Source organism: Psammomys obesus, unplaced genomic scaffold (assembly GCF_907164565.1).
Source record: "Psammomys obesus unplaced genomic scaffold, mPsaObe1.curated_primary_1811, whole genome shotgun sequence".
In the NCBI taxonomy this organism is placed as follows: Eukaryota; Metazoa; Chordata; class Mammalia; order Rodentia; family Muridae; genus Psammomys; species Psammomys obesus.
In genome coordinates, this window is record NW_026595981.1 from 4,724,089 (window position 1) to 4,751,255 (window position 27,167).

Below are 27,167 nucleotides of genomic sequence, written 5' to 3' on the forward strand. Positions count from 1 at the left end.
GGCTTTGTCAAGGAGATCCTGGGCTGGGCTGGGAGGCCCTCGGTAAGACAGCTCGGACGCTGTGGACACCATCAGAAGGCTGACTGGAGGCAGCGAGGAGGAGGGCTGGGCGTTTGCCACCCTGGCCCGTGCAGCATGGGGGGCAGGTCCCCACACCCCTGACTCTGGGACCTGGCTGGCAGCTCCTTGTTAGGTGAGCTTGTGCGATTAGCTTCTCTGAGTGGCTGCACCTTCTGGGAGACCAACTTCACTGGCTGAGAACTGGGGGACCAGGTGCCAAGCGTGCAAGGGAACATAATCGAGACGGGATGCAGAGAGAGGAGTCATGTTCTGCAGGTCTCTGGTCACCCTCCCAGGCCACAAGCCTGCTGCCTTTGGATACACAGCTCCACCCCGTGCTCACTGCACTGACAGGAGGCGAATCGACCCCCGGGCTCAGGGGATGAGTCGGCCTCGTTCTCTTCCAGGCTGGCCCAGAACCAGAGGGTCAGATATTTAGGGGCGGGTGGGAGGTGGCTGAGGAGGGTTCGTACCGTGTACTGTCGGCTGTGCTGGAGAGCGAGGCTGCCTGAGGACAGGCTGAAATGTCTGTAGGAGACAGAACAGGAGCAAAGTGTGAGAGAGCTTTCCTTCACCCCCAAAGACCAGCACACCAGGGCCACCCCCCTCCTGAGCTGCAGCTGCTCCTCAGGCCACTCCCACCGGAATCGGCCGACACGAACTGTCTCCGCAGCCTTGGTCTATGTGGCTGCCCAGGCAGAGGCTCCAGAGAGACCCCAACAATCCACACCATTGTCCTGGGCCCAAATGACTCCACAAGTGGCAAAAGCTGAGCCTGCCACCTCCACAGAGGATCCTTCTGGGAGGAAGCAGGGATGGCTGCCTTTTTTTAAAAGCAGGGACACCGTTTGCCTAGCTTGTGGCAGAGCCGGCAGCTCTGGTGTAGCTGCTGGTCCCCTGACTGGGTGGCCGGTGTCATAGCTCTGGGTAAGGAGAGGAAATTCAGCCTGCACCAGGAGGCTCCGGGCTGGGCGGCGGAGGCCCACCCTGGACCCTAGGCGGTCTAGCTGGAACACTATCCTCTAGGCTAACCAGAGAAAGACGGTCGTCTTCCTCCCTCCCAAAGTGCGACCAAAGTGCTACTAGAGAGGTGGCAGGGGTCAGCGCTCCGCCCTCCCAACGAAGAGAATCAGGAAATGGAAACAGCTCACGCTATCAGTGGCCCCTTTCCGGCCCTGGACAAAGACCTTCCCCCTCAGCCCTCGGGGGGCTTTTTCTCAGTGGAACCAGACTCTGACAGAAGCTGTGGGCCTTCGTCGTAACAGGGCATGCACAGTTGCGCCCGACATCCTGGGCAGTGCTATGTGTGTTTGTGTGTGTGTTACATGTATGTGGGCCTCAGAAACACGGGCTACGGCCTCTCCAGCCACTGCCACAGGCCTCCAGACATGCTCAGGCCACTCCAGAAGCTATACACGCCTCACATGAGGTGTAGGGAGTGGAGCTGTGGGCAGGTGTCTGGGAACCCCCACACTTGGCCTTGAAAGTTACGGGTTCACTGTGTATTCTGTTCCCGTGTGCCCCTGTTAGTGCGTGCAGCCCCACCCCCGCCTGCAGGGCCAAACAGGCCATTCAGGAAGAAGTGCTGGGGTTCCCCAGGTGGAGGGGAGACACTAGTGGACACATCCTAGAGCTGGTGACTGAGGGGGCTCTTGGGAGGTGGGGAAATCTCACAAAAGAGGCAGATCCTCCAAGCCCCCGGCAGTCTACTTACATATCTGAGAAGAGTTACAGGGATAAGGGCTACAAAACGCTCCAACCCAACTCCTGAGTGGAGTTGATCTGGGGGTGAGGGGGAGGGAGCGTAGCAAAGCCTGGAATAACCAAAAATACTGGTGCTTCCAGTCTTGGCAAATCAGACAAAAGACGATTAGAGTCCCACCGTGTTGGGTACTTCCAGGGGGAGGAGAAAAGCTTTGATCTTCTACAGCCCAAAGGGGAAGGGGGTGGTCAAATGCAAGAGGTGTGCAAAAGTAGTTTTTGTAGAAGGGAACCCAGGGGTTTGCCGCATTGAAAGTTTTCCCTTCAAACTTGCGGCAGGGAGGAGGTAGTTCCAGTGACGACCAGTAGGTGGCACTGTGTATTAAAGGCTGGGAAGGACAAAGCCACCTGACAGGTGATGGTGAGCCCAAATTGGCTTTCCCTTGTCAGGCATCCTCGGCGAGTAGCCACCCCCACCCCCTCATTCTGAGTTCTCATCCTTCTTCTGTCACCTCCTAGCCATGTGAGCTCGACCCAGTTCCCCGCAGTCTCTCTCAGCAAGAGGTTGGACAGGATGGACTCCAGGGTCCCATCCTGCCCACACAAGGGTCCACACCTCAGGGATTTCTCGCCCTCTTGCCCAGCTGCAGCGGGGAGGAAGAGCCAGGCAGGGTGGACGGAGGGTCACAGCAAGGGGTGGTTAGCGGAGCCACACAGGGAGACTCACCTGGGAAGATAAACTGCTGTCTATGATGAATGAAGTAGGCAGCTTTAAACAGAAGAGGAGGTGAGTCAGTGCAGAGGCAGCGCGGGAGGGGGTGTGGCCTGGGGGCAGGCCCGGGTTAGTGGCTTAGGCGGCCCTGCCCCAGGGCCTCTGGTGAGAAAAGGTGGAGTCATGCAGGAGACAGGACCCAAACTAGAAGAGAATCAGGGCGTGGCGAGCCCAGGGCTGGAGGGGCGGCACGGGAGATGGGGCATCTTGGCGGCTACTCTTGCTCAACAGTGCTGGCCTGAGCACACCGGGAAAAGCTTGGGCCAGCTTTGTTCTAGAAAACGCTCTCGAATGAGCCAAGAGGCTGAGGCAGAGTAGAGATAACACTGGCTTCGACAATGCTCGATGGTGTGTGCAGAGGGGCCACCTGTCCCTCACTCTGGCCCTACCCTGAAGCACCCTGACCCCACTGCCTGAGCTCTGGATCCTGCCAAGTGCTGAGACTCCACACAGGGGACCATGACAGGATACTTGCTTCGTGTTTTCGAGATGCTTGCTAGCTGGCCTAGGCTGGTTTCAAACACATAGGCTCCATCCTCCGGCCTTGTGAGTAGTTGGGACTCTAGCTGAGTCTAACCTCGGCTCTGCTCCATGAGGTCCCATAAGGCTCTGGGACCTGAGGAGGCAGTTAGCCTTACTGTAAGTGTGTGTGTGGGGGGGGGAATATAGAAGCTTGCCCAGGCTTGCCCGTGCAGCTCAGCTGTGAGGCTCCTGGATAGAACAGGTAGGTGGCAGGAGGGGTTCAAGTCCTTCTCTGTGGGCCCGTCCCAGCGCCCTAGGGATTCATTCACAAGTCCTCTAAGATCATGGAGAGGGTGAGGCTTCTGTGAGAGGGGCAATGGGGGGCTATCTCCCGCCTGGGTCATCAGTGTAAATGGACAGGGTCTGAGCTATATCATAAAAAAACATTTCCTGTGTCTCTTGTTTTTTCAAGCTGGCCCATCTTAGAGAAACCCAAACTAGATGGTTTAGCAAAAGAGACTTGCTCAGAGAATAAAGTCAGAGTGGAACAGGAAAGGCAGCTACTCCAGGGGCTTGTGGCTCAGCCGCAGGGTGGGGTGGGGTGCAGGACACAGCTTCACTGTTGAGAGCGCCCCAGACACGTGCATATTAAGTAAGGCACAAGAACAGAAGAGTCCTACCCTCAGGCCCTTTGCCACCCCTAAGAGGAGTCCCAAAGTCCCCGATGGGCCCAGAGGCTGCTTGGCCAGCTGCTGGGTCAGCGTGGGTCTTGGCAGTCAGGTGAGGGGTTGAGGGGTGTGAGGGCAATGTGTCCTTCTGGGCTTAGAGCTCCAGGGACCAGGGACGGGTCTGGACCCTGTGGGTTACAGCAAGCAGGGGCATTGTGGCCACAGTGTTCTCCTCTAGGGCTGTAAGCCATGTACACCCAGGGCTGAGGCTTGACACTCCTTGCCAAGGCAATAGCCCAGTGCCGTGTGGGTAAGTGGGCTTTGCTGTGCTCTTTGGAGACAGGGCAGCCCAGTGTGGCTGACCAGAACAGAAGGCAAGAAAGGACGCAATCCTGGCCTCTTCCCCACAGTTCCTGGGCACCTGGGTTGGGGCACAGAATCTGAGGGCAGCTGGGCTCAGCTCTGCTTCACCTGGTGCTCAGAGGAAACCACCTTACTCTAACTCTGCATGTCTCCAGGTGGCACATGAAGAAACATAAGGTCTTTTTTGGGAAGCCAGCTCCAGTCACAGAACTGGATATGCAACCGAGGCCCAATGCTCTTTTGTAGGTTTCTTGTTCCCTACTCCCTACTGTTTCTGTCACATTACCCTCGAGCTTAGATGGCATCTCTGAGAGAGGACGATGTTGGGCAGAAGCTACCATGGGCACAGGCTGGCAACCTAGGTCACCCCAAGAACCCAGGCTTTCTGCTAGGCAGACTTGGACCTGGCCCTGGCTCTGCCACTGTACAGCGCAGGGCGGCTGCTGCTCCTTTCTCAACCCCAGCATCCTCATCTGTGTGAAGGCCACAGGCGGCAGCATCGAGCCCACACTCAACAGGTGTTCTGCAGACTCAGCTCTCAGGGGAGGTGGGGGAGAGGATCTGAAGAGATCCCTAAGGACCCAGAAGAGCCCAAAGGTGTGGTACCTGGGAAGTTGAACCTGCTGTCCCGATGGCCAGGTGAGGGGTTGGGGGGCGTGGTGGCACTGGAGGGGTTAGACGAGGTCAGGAAGGGTGCCGGTGATGAGGGTGTGGAAGATGTGGTGGAGGATGGGTTGCTGCTGGAATCCAGGTTCATGGCTGGAGGGTGCTCCTGCAAGACCAGAGGAGACAGGATAGGAAGGGCTGCAAGCTCAATTCGGCAGCTGCCAGCCTGCTGAAGCCCTCCCTGCCCTCCCCTCCCCACCAATCATCTCCATGGGTGGAGGTCAAGAAAAAAGATCCTTGGAGCTCCATTCTGAAGGTCCAAGATTTTCTGGGATTACTTCATGAATGAAAGGGCACTTAGAGACCCTCCCTAATGAATTCCTGCCCATCTTTCTTACTGTAGTTCCTACTTCTCCCCAGAAGCCCACTGGAACCCTGCTTGAAACCGACTTTCCTCCTTGTGCTTTAATAGTGCACAGCATTTCTGCACCTAAATGTACATTTGTCAGCTGCAGACAGCCGGGGCTGGTTTGTGACAACCATCTCTCCAGTGCCCGCCGGCCCTGATCTGGGCACCCAGTTTCTTAAGGAACTGAATCTATACTCTGCAACATTTATGCCACTTCTGCTATGCGTCAGGCCCTTTGTAGGAAGCAGAGCGATGACAAGGCACCGAGTCTGTGGTTTTGTGTTCTTGTCCTAAAGTGCAAAGGGCTCTCGGAGAACCCACAAAATGCCGGAATGAGGCGAAGGCTTGGGCCAATGTTGTCTGCCATCTTGAAGGGTTAAGAATTTTAGAGCTGGGCACTGGGGCTGTGGCTCAGCTGGTGCGGTGATGGCCCCCAGCTTGGTTTTGATGCCAGCACTGCATAGTTGCAACAGCAGGAGGTAGAGGCAGGAGGATCAGAAGTTTAAAGTCAGCCTTGGCTACAAAGTGAGTTTGAAACCAGCCTGAACACATAAGACCTTGTCTCAAAATAAAGGGGAAAAAAGTCTCGAGCTAGGAGGAAATTTCTAAGAGACTCGAGGGACTGCAGAGGCAGGCCTGGTTCACATGTGTTGTCATGATTTATTAACACCATCTCCTTCGCAAGCGCACGCAGTCACCTAAATTAGATCAGGCTAGCCGGAGCTTGCCAACGGGTAGCTTGCTGGCTAGGGAATGACTTTGGGAGGAGGCCTCATGCCACAGCAGGTAAGATACTGGGCCAGAGCAGGGAGCACTGTCCTCTCCCTCATCCTCCGGGAGGCCCCCAATACACTACAGCTCCAATACTTGTCCAGATGCCTCTGGCAAAAGGCAGGCAGTAGGCTCAAACTTTACCCAGGCGTGGTTTCTAGTCAGGATGAAATGGCTTCTGGATTTGTAATGACATTTGAGTGTTCTACATATGTGTACATGTGTGAACACGTGTCTTCATGTGTGTGGAGGCCAGAGGTTGATCAGCACAGCTCTCTGCCTCTGCTTGCTTGGTATTTGGAATCACACGTGCACTGCCATGCCTGGCTTTTTGTTGTTTCATTTTTTGTTTTTTTAAAGACAGGGTCTCCCTATGTAGTCCTGGCTGACTTGAGACTTGCTGTGTAGATCAGGCTGGCCATGAACTCAGAGATCCACCTGGCTCAGCCTCCTGGGTGCTGGGATTAAAGGTGTTAAGCTTTTATGGCTCTCAGGCCTGGCTTTGTGTGGGGGTGCTAGGCATCGGAATCCAGGTCCTCATACTCATGTAGCAATCGCTTTATGAGCTGAGCCATCTCCCCAGCCCTGGTGACATTTATCAATTACCTTCTACCTATGAGAGGTGATTTTTCTAATGATGATGAGAAAATGGGGCTTTTGTAGTTATGACAATGAGGGTTACACACCAGTAGATTCTGGTCAGTAAGTAGGAGTGAGGACAGAGCCAGGTTGGCAGCGAGTCGGGATGTCCGGGGGAACCCCAGGGTCAGGGTGTGCACCTGCGAAGGAGGTCAGTGTGGCAGGGACTGGGGAGGAGGCTCAGGCTCAGCTCTGCTGCCTGAGGCTTTCTGTGATAGAGCCAGGGCTGAAGCAGGCTGACCGGGATTCCCACCAGGCTTCTATTGCTTCTTAGCTGACCTCCCTGAGCTTCCGTTTCCTTACCACACACTGGACAAGTCATCGCCTATGTCAGGGGGTTGCTGTGTGGATTTGCAGTAAAAAGAAGGCCAAGCATGCAGTATTCAGCAGCTGCCTAATGTTTGCTCAAGTCTCTTGTAGACCTGCTATCTTGAACCAAACAGTGCTTAGGATCCTGGTTTGAGACTCAACCAGGCCAAAAGGCCAAGAGGCCCAGAAGGTGTCTAGGGACACTCTGGGTTGGGTGGGCTGAAGATCTGGTCCAATGCCTTTATTTCCTGGGGCAGAAAGAAACCCCTTAGATAAGTCAGGGTCAGACCAGTTAGGGCCACGAATAACAAGTTTCTCTCTCAAGACCTGAAGGCTGGGGTGTGCAGTATACTCCAAAACTCGGAGCCGAAGTTAGCCTTGCTGGCCAAGATAGTGACCCTGACATGGTACCAGCTAAACATCACCCTCATTCCTTCTGCTCGAGCTCCTGAGGCTCTAGATCTACCCACCCCCAGAGTGGCCTGAGCAGGAGGAGGGGACTGTGGGCCACCAGAGCAGGCGGAGCTTCTCTGCACCTGTGTGGCCCTAGCTGCACGGCTGCCCACAGACGGGGCAGCAAGGGCCATGCTGCAGCCTGCTCATCCACTCAGGGACCCACACAAATGCTTCTGACTGTCTAGCATGTGCCAGGAGACACGGTGGATATAAAGGATGTGTAGGGAACAGCACTGCCCGGACCTCGGGGGCCATCTGTGCCAAAGGAAAGGGGAAGGCGGCTAAAGGAGGAATTAGAAATGGGACCCAGGAGCCCCATCCCAGGCCCCCATGCATGGAGCACTCTTGTCCCCATTCCACACCATCCGTGAACGAGGCGCCGAGAGGTCAAGTCACTCATTCAAGGTCACAGGCGCACAAAAGGGAACAGGGAAAAGTCACAGCCAGGCCTCAGGACCCCAGGGTCCATGCGCCCCTAAAAGTCAGTATGTTGAAACCCAGCACCCATGGTGCAGTGTTAGTGGGTAGGACCTGGGGGCTGCTCAGACCATCAGGATTGGGTCTTCACAGACAGGGTTGCTATCCACATCAAAGAGGCCGGGGGAATTTGCTGCGCCCTTCCGTTATGTGAGGACACAGCGAGGGACACCATGAGGAATGGGTTCTGGGGAGCCAGGGACTCGGTTTCTGCATCTGTAACATGTATGTGCTCCTCAGAACTTCTAGGTTTCTGGCACGAAGTAGGTGCTCAGAAAATGCTGGCTCACAGATGCAGGTGTGTGTGTGTGTGGGGGGGGGGGGGGGGCGGGGAATCACCACATACAATTCCAGAATGGACAGGACCGCACCTACTATGCAGCTCAGCCAGGACCCCCAGAGAACCCCAACCCTGCCTGAGCCACAGATCTGTGGCATGGCATCCTACTTCCCCACTGAGCCTGAGGGAGGAAATCCACAGTGAGGGCAACAGAGCTCCCTGACAGAAGCACAGGCCACAGTGTGCCACCAGCTTACCTTCTTTGTCAGGGCCTTGGGGAGGGTTCCAAAATGAGGCTCTGCTGCTCTGTCCACCGGGTTGTTGATATCTGAGGGGACAGACTCTGTCCTCCGAAGCCTGGCCACTGTTTGGAAAGGAGGGACTCTTGTCAGGGACAGATGCCACGAGAGGCACCCTGGGTCCCGGAAGCGGGAGAAGGGGAGAGCTGGCACTCACGTGGGAGGAAGGATATTCTGCAGGCGGGGGCCTCCTTTGTGCACTTGTTGTGACATTTCAACCTGCAAAGGAGGGGGAGTCAGCACTCCAAGGGGCACCCCAGCATTGCCCAGGTGACTCTGCCATGGCCTCAGTTCCCCCAGAGATCTCAACAAGCGTTAGCTCCAAGGTGCGCGCCACCCTGCCCGTTGTAGCCACTGTCTTCTTCGTCCCTACAAACCCTTCCCTGCTTTTAAGGGAGACCTTTCTCCAGTTTAGAATGCTCGAGGAAAATTTGACCTTATCCCCAGCCAGGAGTGGAAAGAGCTGGGCCGGCCTTCGGGTCTAGCCAACCTGTCCCCCCAGGTCTCCTGCTAACAAAATGAGCTGCGGAGCCGCCCTCCCACTGCCAAGTGCAGGGCAGTGTAGGGGCGCCATGTGCTGGCCATTCATGGGGCTGTCACTCATGGTGGCTCAAATAATCTGAACGAATCAGCTCCCCAGATGTCTAAATGGAAAACACATAGGCCAGAAAGGGCAAGTACCTTGTCCCACGCCACACAGTAACGCCAGGGCAAAGGCGGCTGGGAACTGAGATTCCATCAACAGAGAGCAGATGATGGGACGGCGGCCCTCACTGAGCCTGCCCACGCCCCTTCCCACTGGGAACCACAGGCTATGACACGACAAGGCTGCCGGTATGAAACCTCCACCTCCCCTCACTCTTCCCCGTCATCAGGCAGCTCTGCTTCTGCCACCGCCCGCCAGGCAGCCCATCTCTCAGCCTCAGGATTCCTTCTGGATCCCAGAGGAGTCCTCACTCTCTCCCGTGCCTTTGAATTCTTTTTTTTCCCCTCGTTCTACCTAGAGAAGTTCTCTTCCTTCTTCAAAACCCACTTCAAATATTCCTCTTTTCCAAGAGGGCCTGGCTCCACCTCCTGAGGAGCCCCAAGCGCCCCGTGTGCCCAGCGGCCCTGTGAACGGTTGGGTAGAGGAAGTCCTTCAACCCCCCGACGTGACGGAGGCCGGGCACGGAACAACAGGGCTGCTCTAAAGGACAGGTTTGTGCTCCCGCTTCACCTGCAGTGCTTGCACTTCACCCCGAACATCATGCTCTTCTGGCACACGTTGCACACTTGGGACAGCCACGACTTCGTGGAGAACCTGCCGGGGGTACAAACGCGAGTGGAGGTTACAGCCCGGCCTCTGAATGGGTCCCGGGGGAAGGGGGGCTCGGCCTGATCCCAGGAGCCCCGGAGTTCTGTACTTGGGGTCGCAGCTTTCCCCAGGCACCTGGGGCCCCCAGCTGCTGTCAATATCTTAAAGTTGGTGCGGTCAATGGGACGGAGGGTGGCACCAGCAATCAAAGCAGCAGTGTGTGCGCCCTCGGACCCGGTGACGCCAGTCCTGGTATTTACGAAACAGGATGAGATGCCAAGGGACACGGCGCTGCTGCAGCCACATACCACAGTAAGGCTGGAGGAACCCTGTCCACCAGCGGGTGACCATGGCGCTCCAAACAGACGCACACACGCAGCTGAAAGATAGGAGCCATTTCCACACACGCGTGCAACGACCTCCAAATCTCACTACAACGTGACAAACTGCTATGATGGGCAAAGGAACACAGGAAAAGCCCAACTGTGATGACAGACTCGGAGAGTAATGGCAGGTGGCAGCATGATCAGCTGGGAAGAGCCAAAGATGACTCTCCAGGTGCTAGAATGTTCCTTATGTCCATCTGCATATACAGCAGATATCTAGACACTCATTTTTTTGGTTTGTTTTGTTTTTCTTTTTTGTCCTATTTATTTATTTATCTATCTATCTTTATTTATTTATTTATGTGATTTTTAAAACTATTTTGTTATTAATTAATTCAATTTACATCTTGCTCATAGGCCCCTCCTTCTACTCCTCCCAGTTCTGCTCCTCCCTCCCACATTTCCTCTCTATTCCTCAGAATAGGGGAGCTCTCCTACCCAGACACCCCAGCTCATCTATTCACATGAGGATTGAGTTCATCCTCCTCCCCTGTGGCCTGGTAGGGAAGTCCCATCAGGGGGAAGTGGTCAAAAAGCAGGCAGCATAGCCTGTGTCAGAAATTCCCCACTTTCCTAAGCAATGGGCCTAGGAGGCCCATCAGACTTATCTTCTTGGGGTCTGTGCATTGTAGTGTGTCTTTCCTGTACTATAGGACTAAAATCTGCTCATAAGTGAGGATATACCATGTGTGTCTTTCTAAGTCTGGTTTATTTTGGTTTTGTTAAGACAGGGTTTTTCTGTATAGCCTTGGCTGTCTTGTACTTCCATTTTAGGCAAGGCTGTCCTCGAACTCACAGAGGTCTGCCTGACTCTACCCAGCTGTGTTTTACTCCTACGTAAATCACATGGACTTAAGGAGGGAAAAAAAGCAAAGGATGAAGCTGCACCATGTGCAGTTTTGTGGAAACAAAACTTACACACACATCTACTTGTACAAATCACCCCTAGATGACTACCTAACCTGTGTGTGGCCACACTGAGAAGCCAGGGACAAGAGGGAGAGGGGGTTTTTAACTCTACCCTGTGATGCCTCTTGAGTTTTGAGCATATGTATTTTCAATCTAAGATCCACCAAAACAAGAACAAACCAGAAGATAGACTGGAAGGCGAAATGGGATTTAAGGGGATTCATGTCCTCTAGCACAAAGCCAGTCGAGGAAACCACAAACAGCCCTTTCATTTTCGAAGGAAGATGCTTTTTGGCAACACAGTCCATCACCGCAGCAGCAGAATGACTGGCAACAGTGTTGGTGGAGTTGTTTGTAACACACCCACAAACGTTAGCTGACTGGAGGATTACAACCACCTCCAAGAGTTAGGCAGAACCAGGAATCCTGAAAACCAAGTCAGGGGGCTGGGTGGTGGCCTACCCTAGCTGTGTGCGCCCCAGATCCTCTTCCCCGAGGCAGTGGCTGGGGGATACTGGCATGGACAAGAATCCAAGCAGAGGTCCTGTGCACCAGGATTGAGGCTCTGCCACTGTGACAGTGACCTCGGATGCACTGGTCAGCCCTCAGGAGCTAGAACTCTCCCTTGGGCGAGAAGCTGAGGCCAGCATCAGCACAGCTGGAAAATAGCCCGCTGTTTCCATAGAAACCACAGGCCCTGGCAAGTTACAGTGCCCTTGAGTCCCTGACAGTGTTCCCTGCTGTGATTACAACAGACGTTAGCATGGGCAACCCAAGGCACTGTCCTGCAGGCTGTGCAGCAGGTCCATGGCCAGCACATTCCAGTCTCAAGAGCACTGAGGCAGACCTCTGGACAGTCCTTGTCAGGGGTCTCCAGTGGTCTTCTGCTGTACTGTACAAACATCTATCTCCAGGGTTCTTAAAATCCAGATTGTCACCAGGCATGGTGGCACACACCCTTGATCCCAGAACTCAGGAGGCAGAGGCAGGAGGATCTCTGTGAATCTGAGGCCAGCCTGTCTACATAGCAAGCCCAGGCCAGCAAGGGCTACACAGGGAAATCCTGTCTAAAAAGATAAAATGATATTAATCCAGATGGCCAGGCGGAGAAGAAAATAGGCAGGGTCTGGGAACATGAATTTTCACATACGCTACAGAGGGCCCTGACGGCCTTAGGACTCCCATGGCAGAGGTGACTATGGAAGAAGCTTGCAGCTTCTTCCCATGACTGTGGTTCTATTTTCTTTGAACCTGGAGACGGGAGAAAACTGTTTTCCCTCAGCCGGGTGAGAACAAGACCCAAGGAGAGCCCAGAAAGCCCAAAAGCTGTCTGGTTAAGTAAGTGAAGAGCTCACGGTGGGTGCAAGCCTTGCTACAAGACAAGCAGATGGGCCAGAGGCACAGAGCAACCAAGACAGACCCAACAGTGCCCTGTGGAACCCAGGTCAGCTCTGTTCCATCACAATGGAACCTACCTGTGTGTCACTGAGAGCCCGATGTCCCTTCGTACCAGCTGTGGGGACCCATGAGGGAGATCTGTGGGGAAAGAAGGGAGGTTGGGTGAACTGGGGAGGCTCTGTGGAGCCGGCTCCTGCCTGAGACCTTTCTACCTCAGAGAGCAGGCGAGATGGGGCATGCTGTTCTTTTACACGGCTGGTGCTAACAGCCGACTAACTCGTTTAAGGCCAGGTACCACAGAAGCAACAGCACAAGGAAGGGCGGAGGTCTACACACCTTTTGTGACTATGACAAAAGGTCCTCTGCCACCCTATGACCGGGAACCCACAACTCTATCACCTGCAGTTCTCTGGCACACACCCCCTCGAGGCTGTTGCCCCTCAACTTCCTCATAGGGCCACCCGACTCCGTCTGTGGCCGAGAGCATCAAAACACAGCACTCCGAAAGGTGTGAGCTGCCAGCTACAGGAAAACAGTAGGACGGTGACAGGCCAGTCATCAAGCTCGGAGCCTGACCTCTGATTTGTGCTGTCTGCCACAAGTATGCAACCATTTGTGCCCGGCAGCACTGCTTTGGATCTGGGTGGACTATGGGTCTGAGAGGCCCACAGCCTCACTTCCGTGGCCACCACACCACCACAGCCACTGGGGTGTGAGTTGTGACAGTCAGGGATGAGCGCAGGGCAGGCACCCTACCCTCCTTACCCTCACCTTCCTGGGAACCTGCAGCAGCTTCCTCCAAGACTGTCACTGCCTGGCCACGCTCCCCAGAGCTTACCCCAGCCACTATTATCATCTCACTGGTGGGAAAACAAATCACTATTTCATTGAGAAAACCCTAGACATTCTTGGGACACTCAGACACCCAAAGCAGACTCAGGAGGCCCAGCGGACACCTCTGCTGGGAGTCACAGGAACCCACAGTTTGTGAGTATATGTGAGACCCTGATCCCAGCTGGAGACGGGGAGGGGGAGAAGAGAAGGCTCCAGGTTTGCCTGGGCCGCCTCCTTCTCTTCAAGGACCTGCACCCTCAGACGTGGAACTACCTCTGGGAATTCCTATCTCCTGCAGAGGGGAGTCCTGAGCTGTCAGCAAGGCTCTAGGTGGATGACAGGTCACACCCAGGGCACAGCTTTCTGAGTCAGCTCAGAAGATGGGAGTAGGCACAGGGGTCGATACAGCAATGGCAAGGCGGAGACAGGCTTGGCAAGGGCCTCAGGTGAGCCGAGACGCCTTCGAAGTCTCTGCTTCCCATGGGCTGGGCTGAGGCCAGCCTGTCATTTTAAGGCCAGCTGCCTCAGGGCTACGTGACGAGGTGGTTGCCAGCACTTCTGCTTCTGCTATGGAACAGCCCACCAGGCTAAGCGGGGTCAGAGAAATCCACCCTGGACAGGGACAGCAACTCGAGCATGGCTTCCGGTGGCAGAAGGGATGAAAACGAATTATTCTTACCAAACCTGGAGAGACAAAAAGGAGAGCAAGCTCAGCCTGTGCTTTAAAGCTTCCTGGTAATAAAGCAGGCCAAGGGCTGGGACAAGGGACAGAGACTAGCCTTGTGTAAGCCTTGCTATCCATCCAGCACAGCAGAGTCACCCCAATTTCATGACCGAGGAAGCAAGGTCTTCCTGGGTCATGTGACCTTGGGGGGGGGGTTTGGGTGCCCAAGGTCCAGGAAGAAGGGGATGGGTTGGTGTGTTAGAGAGGCAGGGAGCTGGGCAGGAGAGTAGGGAATGCAGAGCTGAAGGGTGGATTCTACAAAGGATCAAGTAGGGACATGCCCTGAGCGAGCCTGCCTTCTCTTCTGGAGCTCCCCTTTCCCAAAGGAGGCAGGAGTTGGGGGGAAGGACTCTCTGCTGCCCTTGGAGCTCACCAGGGCATCCGTGTCAGGTGGCTCAGTTTGGTGGGGAACGGACTCAGAACCGCAACGTCTGAAGCCAGCAGTACTACTGGCTTGAGGATCTGTTCCCTTCTTGAACGTGAAACTGAGGCCAAGCCTACTGCTCTTCTCAGGAAGAAATGAGAACCAAGGCATCAGCTGCAGGTCACTGTGAGACCTTCTCTGATGGACCCCGTGGCCTCACAGAAATTATCCTATGTTCTATGGCTGCATCTGGGGGCACCTGGGCTGGGTGGCACAGGGATTTTCTGGGTTTCTGCTCCATAATTCAAAGTCATCTGACCCATCCAGGGCCTGGCACATCACAGACCAGGACAGGCTTCATGCAAGCAGAAAAACGAGAGCGCTGCTAAAGCCCTAGGAACCCTCTGGAAAAGGAGTGCCATATCAAAGAGGAGAGCCAGGTACCTAAACCCCCAGGGAAACAAGAAAAAGAACCCAAAGAAAACAGCAGAACCCACAACGATCCAATGGCTACCAGAAGGGACACGCTGACTGAGTTACACAACAGTATGCGATGAGCAGGTTTTTAAATCAGGTGTTTCGATTAATACAGATACTGGCAGTGGAGGGGGAGAGAAAGGCACACTTTTCATACGGCCTTTGGAGCATGGGCACAAGCTATTTAAATAGTTACTATAAATATGAATAGTTGTTATATTGTACTGGTTAAGAAACAAGGATAAGAGAAGAAGTGAACATTCAGTACAGCGACAGGTAATGTTTTTTCCTTGTGTGTTGGAGATGGTAAGTGTTCTATCATGAAGCCATATCCCAAGCTCTCTCCCAGCATTTTTCAATCCTTCAGTGGTTGGATCCTCAGAAGCAACTCATGAAACAGGAAACCAAGTCTACCTAATTGCCAGCGCACAACATCTAGAATTCGCTGTTTGGTCTGCCAGTGACCCAGGAAGCAATGTTCCAGACAGGGGCTGTTCTGCTAGCCTATGAGAATCAAGTCTTTAAGCATTGGGGATAACGGGCCTGTTTGTTACTGTGGCCTAGTCCAGCCTATCCTGACTGACACATGCATCATTTTATATGTGTCTGTGCACAGAAAGGCATCTGTTGGGATTCAGTCCAGCTGCATCAGAGGGATGGATGCCTGTGCTTCTCCCTGCTTCGATGTGGGTTGAGTTTATCAGTCCTTTGTAGGTGCCCAAGAGAAAGCCACGGGGCAAACTCACCTCACTGGGGTGACTTCATCGATTCGGTTTCCCAGCTGGGACTCGTGGGACTTGCTGCGTGTGAGCGTGGGGAAGTTGGGCAGCAGCTGGAAGACCTTGCGGCTTGGGGGCGGGGGTGTCCTTGGCGGCTTCAGCTTGGCGTGCCGTCGCAGCTGGGGTGTCGTAGGGGGCGTGATGAAGCTGTGCAGGGCCCGGGGTGTCAGCCGGCCACTGGCGTGCAAGGGGATACAGGTGTCCGAGAGGCCCTCACTGAGGCCGGAAACTGGAGAGTCTGAGGCAGGCAGGGCTGACACGGAGACGGAACGCGGCCCCTGAGTGCCGACACCCAGTCGGCCCAGTGGGGAGAGCATGTCCGCTGAAGGCCCTGAACTACTTTCTCGTTGTGCCTCCGCGGAACTCCAACCAGAGTCGTCCTTGTGCTCCCCTCCTGTGGGTCAAGGAGTCAGTCAGAAATACAAGGGGTTCAGAGGTGCCACTACTATCTGAAAGCATAATAATGCTATCAGCACTGATTTCACACTTTCCCGTGTTGGGAGGATCTCTTTGTACACTGGGTAAAGGCTGTGTTACTCAGCTGTTGGCTTCTGTACCAGCAGAGACCTGAGTACTGTCAGACTTTGGTACTGTTACTTTCATGAAGCATCACCTGTCTCAGTGTTTTGTGAACACATTTCCCTCATCTTCTGACTGGTTTAATAAAGAGCTGATGGCCTATAGCTAGGCTGGAGAGGAAAGGTGGAACTTCCAGGCAGAGACAGGAACTGTGGGAAGATTTGAGAGGGGCAGAAGCTTTGCCAGACAGACACGGAGGGAGCTGGAAGCGGCAGGCAGAATAAAGGGGTTAATTAAGATATACGAGCTAGCCAGGAAATAACCTACCTAAGGTCTAAGCTTTCATAAAATAATAAAAGGTCTCTGTGTTATTATTCAGGAGCTGGCCAGTTGAGACAGTCTGGCGATAAATGGCATCCAACGTGGTAGCTAGAAATCCAAACTTAGGCAGATTAAGGCATTAGCCCAAGACAGGCATGGAAGGCATGGGAGCAGCTGGAAAAGTAGTCTCTTAGCAACCATGCAAGCCAGCCAGTGGCAGAAACAAGAAACCGTAGAGAAGCCTAGTGTGGAGGCGTGGCTCTTCTAACTGTCCCGAGAAGCAATAGGGCCAGCTGCTGGGCACTCGAGTTGGGCCTCTGAGCAGTTGGGTGGGGAGCAGGGAATGGGAGATTCAGTGGATAGCCCACAGGCAAGTAACTCCCCAGAGCTGTGGTAGAGCCAGCTGCTGTGGTGGGAGAAATGCAGCGTTGTTCAAGTGCAACCCAGAGCTGGGGCGGGCAGGCCTGGCTCCCGGCCGGTGCCCACAGGGGTGAGGCTTGGCTCTCAGGGAAGGGCAAACAGTGGCCTCAGCCCCCAAACCAGCAAGTGCAGCCTGCTAGATCAAGATGAGGGGCTGAAGCCGGCCGCCAAAGACAAGTGCTGGCCTGAGGAGCAGAAGGGACATTCCCCAGAACTGCGGAGTTACCGAGAAGCTCCAGATTTCTGAACTGGTAATGTATTAAGTTTGGAAATAGGAAATGGGTAAAGAAACTGGATAACAAGAATCACAACTAGTTTGAAAATAAAGTGAATTCTCTGAAGGAAGAAGAGAGGGAGCTTAAAAAAAACATTTTCTGTGTTAAAAAATGGAAAATAAACTGAGTAGTGGTGGCTCATGCCTTTAACCCCAGCACTCAGGGAGGCAGAGGCAGGTGGATCTCAAGGCCAGCCTGGTCTACAGAATGATTCCAGGACAGACAAGGCTACACAGAGAAACCCTGTCTTGAAAAACCAAAACCACCCTACCCACCCCAAAAGAATACAATAGCAAAGGGCACTTGGATCCCATATAATTTTGTTTTAATTCTCACCATAAAAATAATTATGTTTGGTAATGATTACAATTTTATATATCCTCTTTAAGAAAAATCAGAATAAAGCAGACTCAGATAAGAAAAGGACTGAAGAATAGACTACTAGATCAAAGGCCATGGAACAGAGATTAGAGGATTCTTTAAATCAGAATAAAGAATCTTCAGAAGAATCCAATCTGAAACCTACAGTGACAACAAAAAAAGTAGTTCCAGATGAACAAAATCCACAAGGTTATCAAGAATCTGGATGGCAGCCCATAGAGGCACTAGAACTAAAGAGATTTACAGGAGTAATAATGTCTTATAGCATGTATTGGGCTACGGAAAATCATATAATTCCAAAAGACTGGAGAGATTTGCTATAATAGCTAACATGGTGGATGACTGATACCTAGTCAAGATTTTGATGGCTTTTTCCTTGAGTTCTGAAAAGACTGGTGCCGCGGTTGCACATTTATTAGAAATAATGGCTACCTTAAAGATGCCTTTGCAGACTGGAGCTGATGATGCACCAGAATATGTATCCAATAAAATGCAACAATTTTTTAGACATTATGGCACAGAACAAGTTACAGATACATCTGACAATCCTACAGGTCAGGCAATAACCCGACCTGTAAAAGGAAGGAGATGTTAATAGGCCAGAAGGGGAATATGAGATCTCCCAGAGATAGATTAAATAACACCTTATTGACTTTAAATTTTTCAAGTGCATATGAGACAGGTAGCACAGCTGCTGAAAAGCACTGGGTTTTAGAAAAGACTGCTGAATTAAAGCAGCCCATATATTGTAAGAATGGTTAACTTCAGAATGGAAGTCAGGAAATGTGTTGCATTGGGGAGGGGGGAAGTTATGCCTTTGTTTCAACAGGAAATGAAAAGCCGTGGATTCCTTTAAGATTAATAGATGAGATTTGACCACGGGACACATCTTGTGAATCTTAGCTGCAGACATGAGGGAAAAAGGAAGAACAAAACAGTTGACATGAATGCTGATCCCGCTACAAGAGAACAGCTCCAAGACTGGCTGAGACAGGAACATCTCGGGCCTCATTAGGACAAGCCATCCTTTCACATGACATGGACGGAGATTTAAATTACAGTTTGGTTATACGGTCCAAATGGACTTACAGAGTTTGATACTTTTCACCTGTTCAAACGGAGCAGAGAATCACCTTTAGCTGGTTTGTGCACACCACACATTCCATGCTGAAATGCGTATTACCTTTAAAAGTTTACGTGTTTTCAGAGCAGAAGAACCAGACACCAATGAAGACAAGTAGCCCAGGTGATCCAGCCTCACACTGGGCCTTAGCTGCGGTCTCCTCAAAATCTTCATCCAGAACAACGTCAAAGTGGCTAGCTCAGGCGGTCCAGCCTCGCAGGCTGTTCTAGCCAGGACTTCAGTTAAGCCCTGCACTTTCCCATCGCCCAGAGACTGGGCTGAAAAAGTTACAGCTAGCTCTCCCAGGACCTGGCCAATATGCCAGTTTTCTTAGGGTCCCCAAAAGACACAGTCACCCCCAGACAGCAGGAAGTAATTTTAAGAGAACAATGCCCATCTGAGAGGTGGTGGGGGTTGGCTGTTTGATGGGTGATGGATGTTCATTGTCTTTTAGGGGAGGGGTTGGTTCCAAGTTGTTAATGGCCTTCACCAAGGAGAAAATAAAGAAGGTTAGATTCAGGGATTTCTATCTTTCTTCCCTCTGCCCTTCTTCCACTCCTATCTCGTGTTAAGGAGAAAAGGGAGGAGAGAGGATGAAAAGAAAAAGGGGAGGCAGATATAGAGATATAAGGAAAAGAAGATTCTTGAATCTACTTTTATACTAAAAGCCAATTACTAGTCTCAAATACTTTAAAATGGCATGGATTTTTTATACTGATACAAATTTAAGGTTATTTTTGTTATTGTACCTATGCAGCTCATTTAAAAATGTAAAGTTCTAGACCCTTTAAAAGCTAGTATTATTTAAGATAATTAAGAGATGCGGGTTAGTAGTTAGTCACATATAACAACTGAACTTGTAGTCTTGTTAGATGCTAGTTTAGTTAATTACAGAAATAAGCTTGATTTAGCCTCCTGCAGATGTTTTCAAAGGGAAGCAGATAGTAAGTAGCTGAAAACAAGCAATGTTTGCCTTTTCAGATATACTTTAGATAGATAGGTGATCATCAAACCCTTCAGAGATCTACAGAATTTGGCATTTAGTAATATAAGGCTTTTCATGACTGTGAGACACATCAGCTCCTGTCAGAATCCCCATTCTCCTCCAAAGAAGATGATGGACATCAAAGAACCTCCATATGGGGTTTGCTTCAATGTGGCAGAGCTGGCCACTGGGCAGCAAGCTGCCCTTTCCTTGACTGCTGACAGCATGTTGTCCAAACTGCAGACAAACAGGACACTGGGAAGTTGACTGCCGAACTTTGCCAAGACAAGGTAGCCCAGTCCGTAATTCCTGCTTCACAAATAAGTCTGTCAGATATGCTGGGCCAATAGGCTGAAGATGAATGCCCCAACGTTACAGAGGATTCTTGGGAGACTGTCCAGGCAGCAATCAGTCACTGTCATCTCTTGGTTTTGAAGCTGCTTGCTCTGCACTTCCTGTTTACTCAGGTAAAATTTATCTTTCTCACGTCTCTGATGGAGTTGAAGTCTAGATAGTTACAGTCTCATATATATGCTTAAGATATTTTTAGGTTGATAAGTGCAAATTATGATAGAAGGGGATTTAGGTACAGAACTTGGAACTCACTAAGATAGGGTAGCAGAGTACTTTCTCCAATGCAGCCAAATTCTTACCTGATAGTTCTCATAATTGTTCTTATTGTATATAATTTATGGATGTTAAAGCTTTCTATTGGTTTAAAAGGGGACGACGTTGGGATGATCTTTTTGCACACTATGTAAAGGTTGTCTTTATACTATTCAAGTATTGATTTCTATATCAGCAGAGAGCTGAGTACTGTCCTGACTTTGGTATTATTTTTTTATGAATCATCATCTGTCTCAGAGATGCGAACTGTGGGAAGATTTGAGAGGTACGGGAGATTCACCAGCCAGACATGGAGGAAGTTGGACAAACAGGCACTGAATGAGAGGAAACGGGCCATGTGGCAGACATGGACTAGAATAAACAGGTTAATTAAGTTCTATGAGCTAGTTGGGGAACAGCCTAAGCTAGGCCTAATCTTTCATAAAATAATAAAAGGTCTCTGTGTCGTTATTCAGTAGCTGGCAGTTGACAGAGTCTGGCAATACCATTGTACTGAGGGGGTGCTGGGATGCCCACGCCAAACTGGGACCTCAGGAAGGGAAAATTCTGCGTTAAAGACTTGAGCTGAGATGGGGGTGGGAGGTGGTACACACCTGTGATCCCAGTATTCAGAGGGGTGTAAAGGTGGAAGGATCTAAGGTTCAAGACCAACCTTGACTACACAGAGAGTTCAAGGCCAGTCTGGGCTACAAGAGACTCTATTTCAGAAACCAGCTGGTTTATGTTATTTCAAACATCAGCTGGCGTGGTGGTGTGTGCCTGAAGAGACCTTGCTTACAGAGTTAGACCCTGTCTCAAAAACAAAGCAAATCAGAACAAACATGAAGCAAAACCAAGTATGAGCCAGGCTTGGTGGCACACAGGCTTGGTGGCCCTATCACAGCCCTCAGGGAGCTGACATACAGGTGGGTGAGCTCAAGGCCAGCCTAGACTACATAGGAAGAAAAGACCAGAGGCCACAAAGGAAAGCAGTGGCAGCGTTTCCCATCCTCCACAGGCCTAAGAGTTAAAAGCACACCTGACCTTTAGTGCCCCTTGGTTCACTTCACCAGGACAACAATCCTGTCAGAGGAGCAGCTACTGCCTTATTGTACTGATGAGGGACCGAGGCACAGGGAGGGAGAGGGGGACTGACTCCTCGGCTCATCTTTGCTCTGACTGGGCTGCTCTCGCCAGGTCCTGCTCGGGTGCAAGCAGGATGCTCTGACTGCTTTCAACCCTGGTGGGCAGTGAGGAAGTCCTGTGGGATGACTGGAAGCCACAGCCTGTCATAGGGAAGCAGGAGTTTCACAGCTGAGAGTTAACAGGAGAGAAGCTGCAAAAGTTCTCCTCCCTAGGGCTGCCGTGCCCTGGCCCAGTGGGAACCAGACATATCTAGTGCCACACACACTCAGAATAAAGAACTTAAGCCCTACCCTTTGGGGGATAAAATGAATTAGCTGGGTATGGTAGCACACTTGGGAGGCAGAGGCAGGTGGATCTCTGTGAGTTTGAGGCCAGCCTGGTGTGTGTGTGTGTGTGTGTTTATATATATATAATATGTATATATTATATATTATGTATTACAAAGCTCGATGCCTCCCTTTTCAGCCTCAGGAGGCTGAAGATGAGGCAGGTAGCTCAGATCTTTCAAATGAGGCCTGCTTCCATTCGTTAGGCTCATTTCAGTGGCTCCTCTGGGTGGTGGTGGGAACATTAAGTCAGGCAAGGGAAACTGTTTCCAAGGGAAGAAATAAAATGCCTGTGAGTAATCCCTGAGGAGACTTCAGTAATGGCAGGATTACTCGAGGCCTGGGACAGCCCTGGGCATACTCCCACAGAAGCTGCAGAACTTCTCTAAGCATGCTGGGCTCAGGCCACACTGACACCAGAGAGGCTTCGAGAGCAGAAGGCTGAAGCTGCCCATGAGGACAGGAGCAGGAGGGGAGCTGTTTAGAGGAGGGAGGCTGGAAGCTCACAGGAAGCTGGTGGAGGGGCTGGAGCAACACAGTTGCCTTCCTGTAAGTGTCGGAGGTGTTGTCATGCTGGGCCTGTCCTGAAAACCGACTAGGGATTCCTAACAACGGCTGAGGCTTCCCAGGTCAGACTGGCTACACCATCTGGGCTCCAAGGCCCTGGGAACTCTGAGGGGCCTCCCTTAGGGCTGAGGACCAGCTACTTTCTAAACAGCCATACCAAAATGGCCCCCAAACCCTGAAGCACACCCTCCCTGTCCTGAGGCCTACTCAGGCAGAAGTCCCACCTCCCAGGGAACTGGCAAGCCTAGGAGCACAGGCAGGAATAGAGGCCCGGGAGGGAAGCGGGCCTTTCTTACCCAGGCCGGTCACCTTCCGAAGGCAGGTGAGGGCTTGTTGTAGCCGGCTGCACTCCTCAGCGCTGGCTCCCCAGCGCCGCAGCGTCTCCTTTGCCTTGGCCTCGTCCATCTCCAGCAGGGCATCCAGTGTGAGCTCTTGGGGAATCTCCTGGGGGGCACAGACAGGACAGAAAGCTGAGGGAGCGGGGAGGGAGTCTCAGCCCTCGGCTCTGAAGGACAGGCCTTTCAGCTGAGTGGCAGGAGCCAGCTGCTGCCTCAGCTGGCCTCTGACTAGAAGCCACCACTTGTCACAGGGCATGGGCAGAGCACTCTTACCCCCTCCCTCAGTATGGCAGAAACAGCAGCTGAAGTGGAGTGCCACCTTTGGGTTGGGGATGAGGAGAGGAAGAGAACACCAGAAAGGTGTGGAGGGGGACTCACAGCCTACTTATTTGTTTATATTTATTTATTTATAATTCTTCAGTACAGAAAAGTTGGTAGCCATGATACCTTTGGTCGCTCTTCGCAACTTGATTATTAATCTGAATCATACAAGAGCGATCTCAGGCCAAATTGCTTTTAACAGGGATAAAACAACAATAAAAAACAAACACCGCTTACTGGCTTGTATTTTAGTTAGTCAAAGTAGGTCAGCTAGACTGGCATGATCCATCCCTTCTACTTGGGAGGCTGCAGCAGGAGGATTCTGAATTCAAGGCCTGTCTGCGTGAGAGAGCGAAGTCAAGGCCGGCTAAGCAACTTAGTGAGACCCTGTCTCAAAATAAAAAGGAGGCTGAGGCTGTGGCTCGGCTGGCAGAGTGTGCCTAGCAGCCACAAAGACCTGGGTTCGAGCACTGCATAAACCAGGCACGGTGGCACACACCTATAATTCTAGCTCTTAGGAGGTAGAGGCAGAAGGATCACAAACTCAAGGTCATCCGTGCTTACACGGAAAGTCTGGGGCCGGCTTGTGTTACATAAACTGTCTAAAAAGGTGGCAGGCACTGGGGAAGCCGGGCTGGACGTGCAGCTCAGTGGTCAAGAATTTGCAGGTCACTGGGATCCCTTTACTTGTAGAGAATGTGGCTCAAAGGGCTACGCCGCTGGACAGAATGTCTTTCGGGAGGCGGGCTGCAAACCTGACGACCCAAGTTCCACCTTGGAACCCAAAGACAGGTGAGGACTCGCTCCCCATCAACGCCCTCTGACCTATGTATGTGTTCACATGCACATTAATAATAAAATGAACTTTAAGCAGCTATTATTAGAGCCAGGTGGTGGTGGCCCATGCCTTTCGTTCCGACAATCGGGAAGCAGAGTCAGGCGGATCTCTGAGTTCAAGACCAGCTTGGTCTACAGAGTCAGTTCCAGGACTGCAGGGGTACACAAAGAAACCTGTCTCAAAACACCAAAAAAACCCAACCAACCAAACAACCAACCAACCAACCAACCAACCAACCAACCAACCAACCAACCAAAAAAGCTATTATCAGGCTAACTTAAGGACAAGGGTTAGTTTCATTCTCGGATCCCGTAAGGCTGCAGGAGTTCGATTTCTTTGATTTCTACACGAAATCTCCTAAGGGGTAACGGGAAAGTGGCTACAAGAGACTTCTGTGCTGTTTGTTTAGACAGAGATAGGGTCTTATACACCAGGCCGGCCTTGAACTCACCAATATTTACCTGTCTCTGCTTCCCAAGTGCTGAGATTAAAAGTGTGAGCCACTGTGCCTGGCCTTAGAAGAATTTTCTTGTTTGTTTTTTAATCTTAATTTTTATTTTATGTGTATGTCTGTGCACCAGGTGTGAACGGTGCCTGCAGAGAGCAGAAGAGAACCCTGGATCCCGGGAACAGGAGCTACAGACAGCCACAAGCTGCCATGTGGGTGCTGAGAACGGAACCTGGGTCCGCTGGAAAAGGACGCCAATGCTCTGAAGAGTTGAGCCACCATCTCTCCACCCACCTTCCCTTCCTCTGCAAGGTGGTGTTGCTCCCTTGGGCTCACCTAAATTCCAAAAGCACCATTTAACACATAGTCTGTCCCCAGTTATCATCAAGGACCTCTCAAAATGGCTTACCTCCCTCCCTCCCCTGCAGAAACAGAAGGTATGAGCTTTGGAATCTTTTGGGCACTGGAGACAATTCGACAGCGTCTCTGTGTGTACTGTGTTCTTGTGGCTTTTCTCCCATTCAACTTTTATCAGTTTATTCCAGGGGACTGTTAAAAGGTGAAGGGGAAATTTCCTTCTACCCCTAAAAAAAAAGAAAAAAAAGTGATACCTTCTTTGGCTGTGCAAGAGCCTATGCAGGGAAGGTGGCAACACTGGTCTGGAGCTAGGCTCTTCACCGTCCTTTCCCTGCAGAGCTGAGAACTTACACAGGGGGTGCATGAACCTGCTAACAGTACCCAGCGTTAGAAAACTCATACAGAGCATGAACGCTGAGTCAGGCTTGACATCAAAGTCCCTCCCCCCAAGGAATCCACACACAAAGAACAATGGACCACATCTCTGGCCTCTAGGGCTTATAGCACGTGCATGTGTGTCTGTGTTGAGAGGGGTTGTGGGAGCTGAGCAAATAAGTAATTACTATTCACTAAGATCCAGGCAAGAACAGGAAGTAACGTGACTGCATGACTGTACTGACCGTCTACATTCCTCCTTAATGCCTTTTAATACTCTTCACATTTGCAGTAACTGGGGTGACCACACATCCCATATCAAACACGTCTGGAAAGCTTGAAGTGATTTCCAAGGATTCTAAAGGCAACTGTATCTAGTTTTGTTTGTTTTCTTAACACAGGGCCTTACACTATTCCCGAGCTGGTCTTGAACCTCTTTTGTCGCTCAGGCTGGCCTCCCAACTCCAGGTGATCCTTCTGCTTCAAACTCTCAAGTGCTGGGCCACAGGCCTGGACCACCACATCCAGTTCAGATTTCATTTCAAGAGGATAATTTCACTGTCAGTGCATCTGCAGCGCTGCAGATCTTAGACTCAAGTGTCAAACTGAACGGACGGAGTCTTGGAGACAGCGTGGGCCATGTCCCTCCTCCCACAGCACCTGGGGCAGGTCCCTGTGTCTCAGTAGTGGTTTAGTCCACCTCCAGGGCTCTGGCAAGACTCTCAGTCCTGTTTAAAACAGTTCCCACCACAGTGAGATAGACACTCGATACCAAGAAAGATCACCATCATTGCTCAGACTAACTACTGGCATCAGAAATCCTCCTACCCCATCACGTGAAAACCCACAGGAAACCACTGCTGAGCAGCACAGGGAGGGGAGTCTGATTCAAACCCCGTCCTTACAAGGGAGCATTTTCCCACTGCCCACAAGCCTTCCTTTATAACCCCAGCAACTGTTCTTCATCCTGGTGCAGCTTGGCCATCCCATCCTTCCTCTTCATTTTCGTGGAAGTCAGCTTGGCGATATTGTTGTGACAGGGACAGGTGACCTTAACCTCCACCCAACTGCCCTCAACAGCAGGGTGCGATGCAGCACACACCTGGAATCCCAACTTGGAACTGCACATGAGAGGATCTCAAACCCGAGGCCAGCCTGGGCCACGTGGTGTGATGCTGCCTCAAACAAAAGCCCGAAGCCCCCCCCCCCCCCCCCCACAGAGCAACATCCTACCTTGGATGGCATGACCCCGGCTGGTCATCCACAGACACCCTGGCAGGGGAGCATACCCTCGTGCACACGTGCTGCCCAGAAAGCTGACTCCGCAGCTTCCTGGCAGATGAGAGACAGAAGCTGTGGTAACGATGGAGTCAGACATGGGGACCCCAACTTCCAACCTAACTATAAAGCTAAAACGAAGGGTTTTTTTTTTTTCTTTCCTTTTTTCTTCCATGTTCATCAACCACACCCTCTCAATTTCTCACACGGAGTGATTCCACTCATTGCCACCACCCATCTGCCAGCATGAGGCTCACGCTGTTTTGTGTATGCTATCTCCACTTGAACCGACTCAGGAAATCCATGCCACTCGATCCGTGTGCTAAAGCTCGGAAGAGCTCACACGAGCTCAACAGCAGCCTGTCACATGCTGGGCCTCCTGCTCACCTGGAACTCTGAAGCCCCCTTCTCCGGGAGAGGGCTACTTCCGAATAACCAATTTCTACCTACACGCCAAAAGAACCACCCAGTAACATGGAAGGGCCTCTGTTCTTTACCCAAGTGAATTAACTTTCCTGGTAAGGGAAAGAATATGTCCAAATGCTTATCTTTAAAAAACTAATGCTTATAGCTTCAAATTAGCCAGAGGCGTGTCTCTCGCTCCTCTGAGGCCCAGGGATCAATCTGCCCCACCTTGAATAAGGCAGGGGCGAGGCCCTTCTTTCTGTCCTTCCCTCACGCCTGCTTTAGATGATCTGATTCAAACAGTGCTAGAAGGTAGGCAAGACCAAAGTTGTGGGTCGCAAGGATGCTAGAGAATAAAGACACCTGGAGCCCTCTGTATACTGGAGCCTCACCCCTGCCCTCAGCATGGGCCACTCGGGGTTTCTGCCTGGCTACAAGGGGTATGAATACACACCCCACGGGGATGTAATCAGATTGCTTAGCACTCCATTTACACCAGTCCCCTGCCATCACTTCTGAGTGACAGTTCTCTCTACCACTTAATCTCCCTGGCATGAGCAGGCAGACGAGGAACTTGGGGGAAGGCAACCCTGGTCCCCAGAAGTTGCAGCAGTATATCTCTGTACCTTTTCTCTCTCTTTCTCTCTCTCTCTTTTTCTTTCTTTCTTTCTTTCTTTCTTTCTTTCTTTCTTTCTTTCTTT

General features: G+C 51.8%; 1 protein-coding gene across 3 annotated transcripts in view; it reads right to left on the reverse strand.

Moving 5' to 3' along the window:
• The window catches only part of Ksr1 (kinase suppressor of ras 1), a 134,366-nt gene that overhangs the window by 14,586 nt on the left and 92,613 nt on the right, over positions 1-27,167 (reverse strand). For 2 of the 3 annotated variants that reach the window (XM_055620135.1, XM_055620134.1), the window contains exons 3-12: positions 22,403-22,550; positions 15,405-15,831; positions 13,773-13,777; positions 12,337-12,397; positions 9,489-9,572; positions 8,430-8,491; positions 8,231-8,337; positions 4,633-4,798; positions 2,489-2,530; positions 534-588 (exon numbers count right to left, since the gene is read on the reverse strand). In XM_055620135.1, coding sequence (XP_055476110.1) covers positions 534-588; positions 2,489-2,530; positions 4,633-4,798; positions 8,231-8,337; positions 8,430-8,491; positions 9,489-9,572; positions 12,337-12,397; positions 13,773-13,777; positions 15,405-15,831; positions 22,403-22,550 — 1,157 coding nt within the window. The remainder of the gene's footprint in view (positions 1-533; positions 589-2,488; positions 2,531-4,632; positions 4,799-8,230; positions 8,338-8,429; positions 8,492-9,488; positions 9,573-12,336; positions 12,398-13,772; positions 13,778-15,404; positions 15,832-22,402; positions 22,551-27,167) is intronic. The other variant, XM_055620136.1, reaches the window with a different exon arrangement.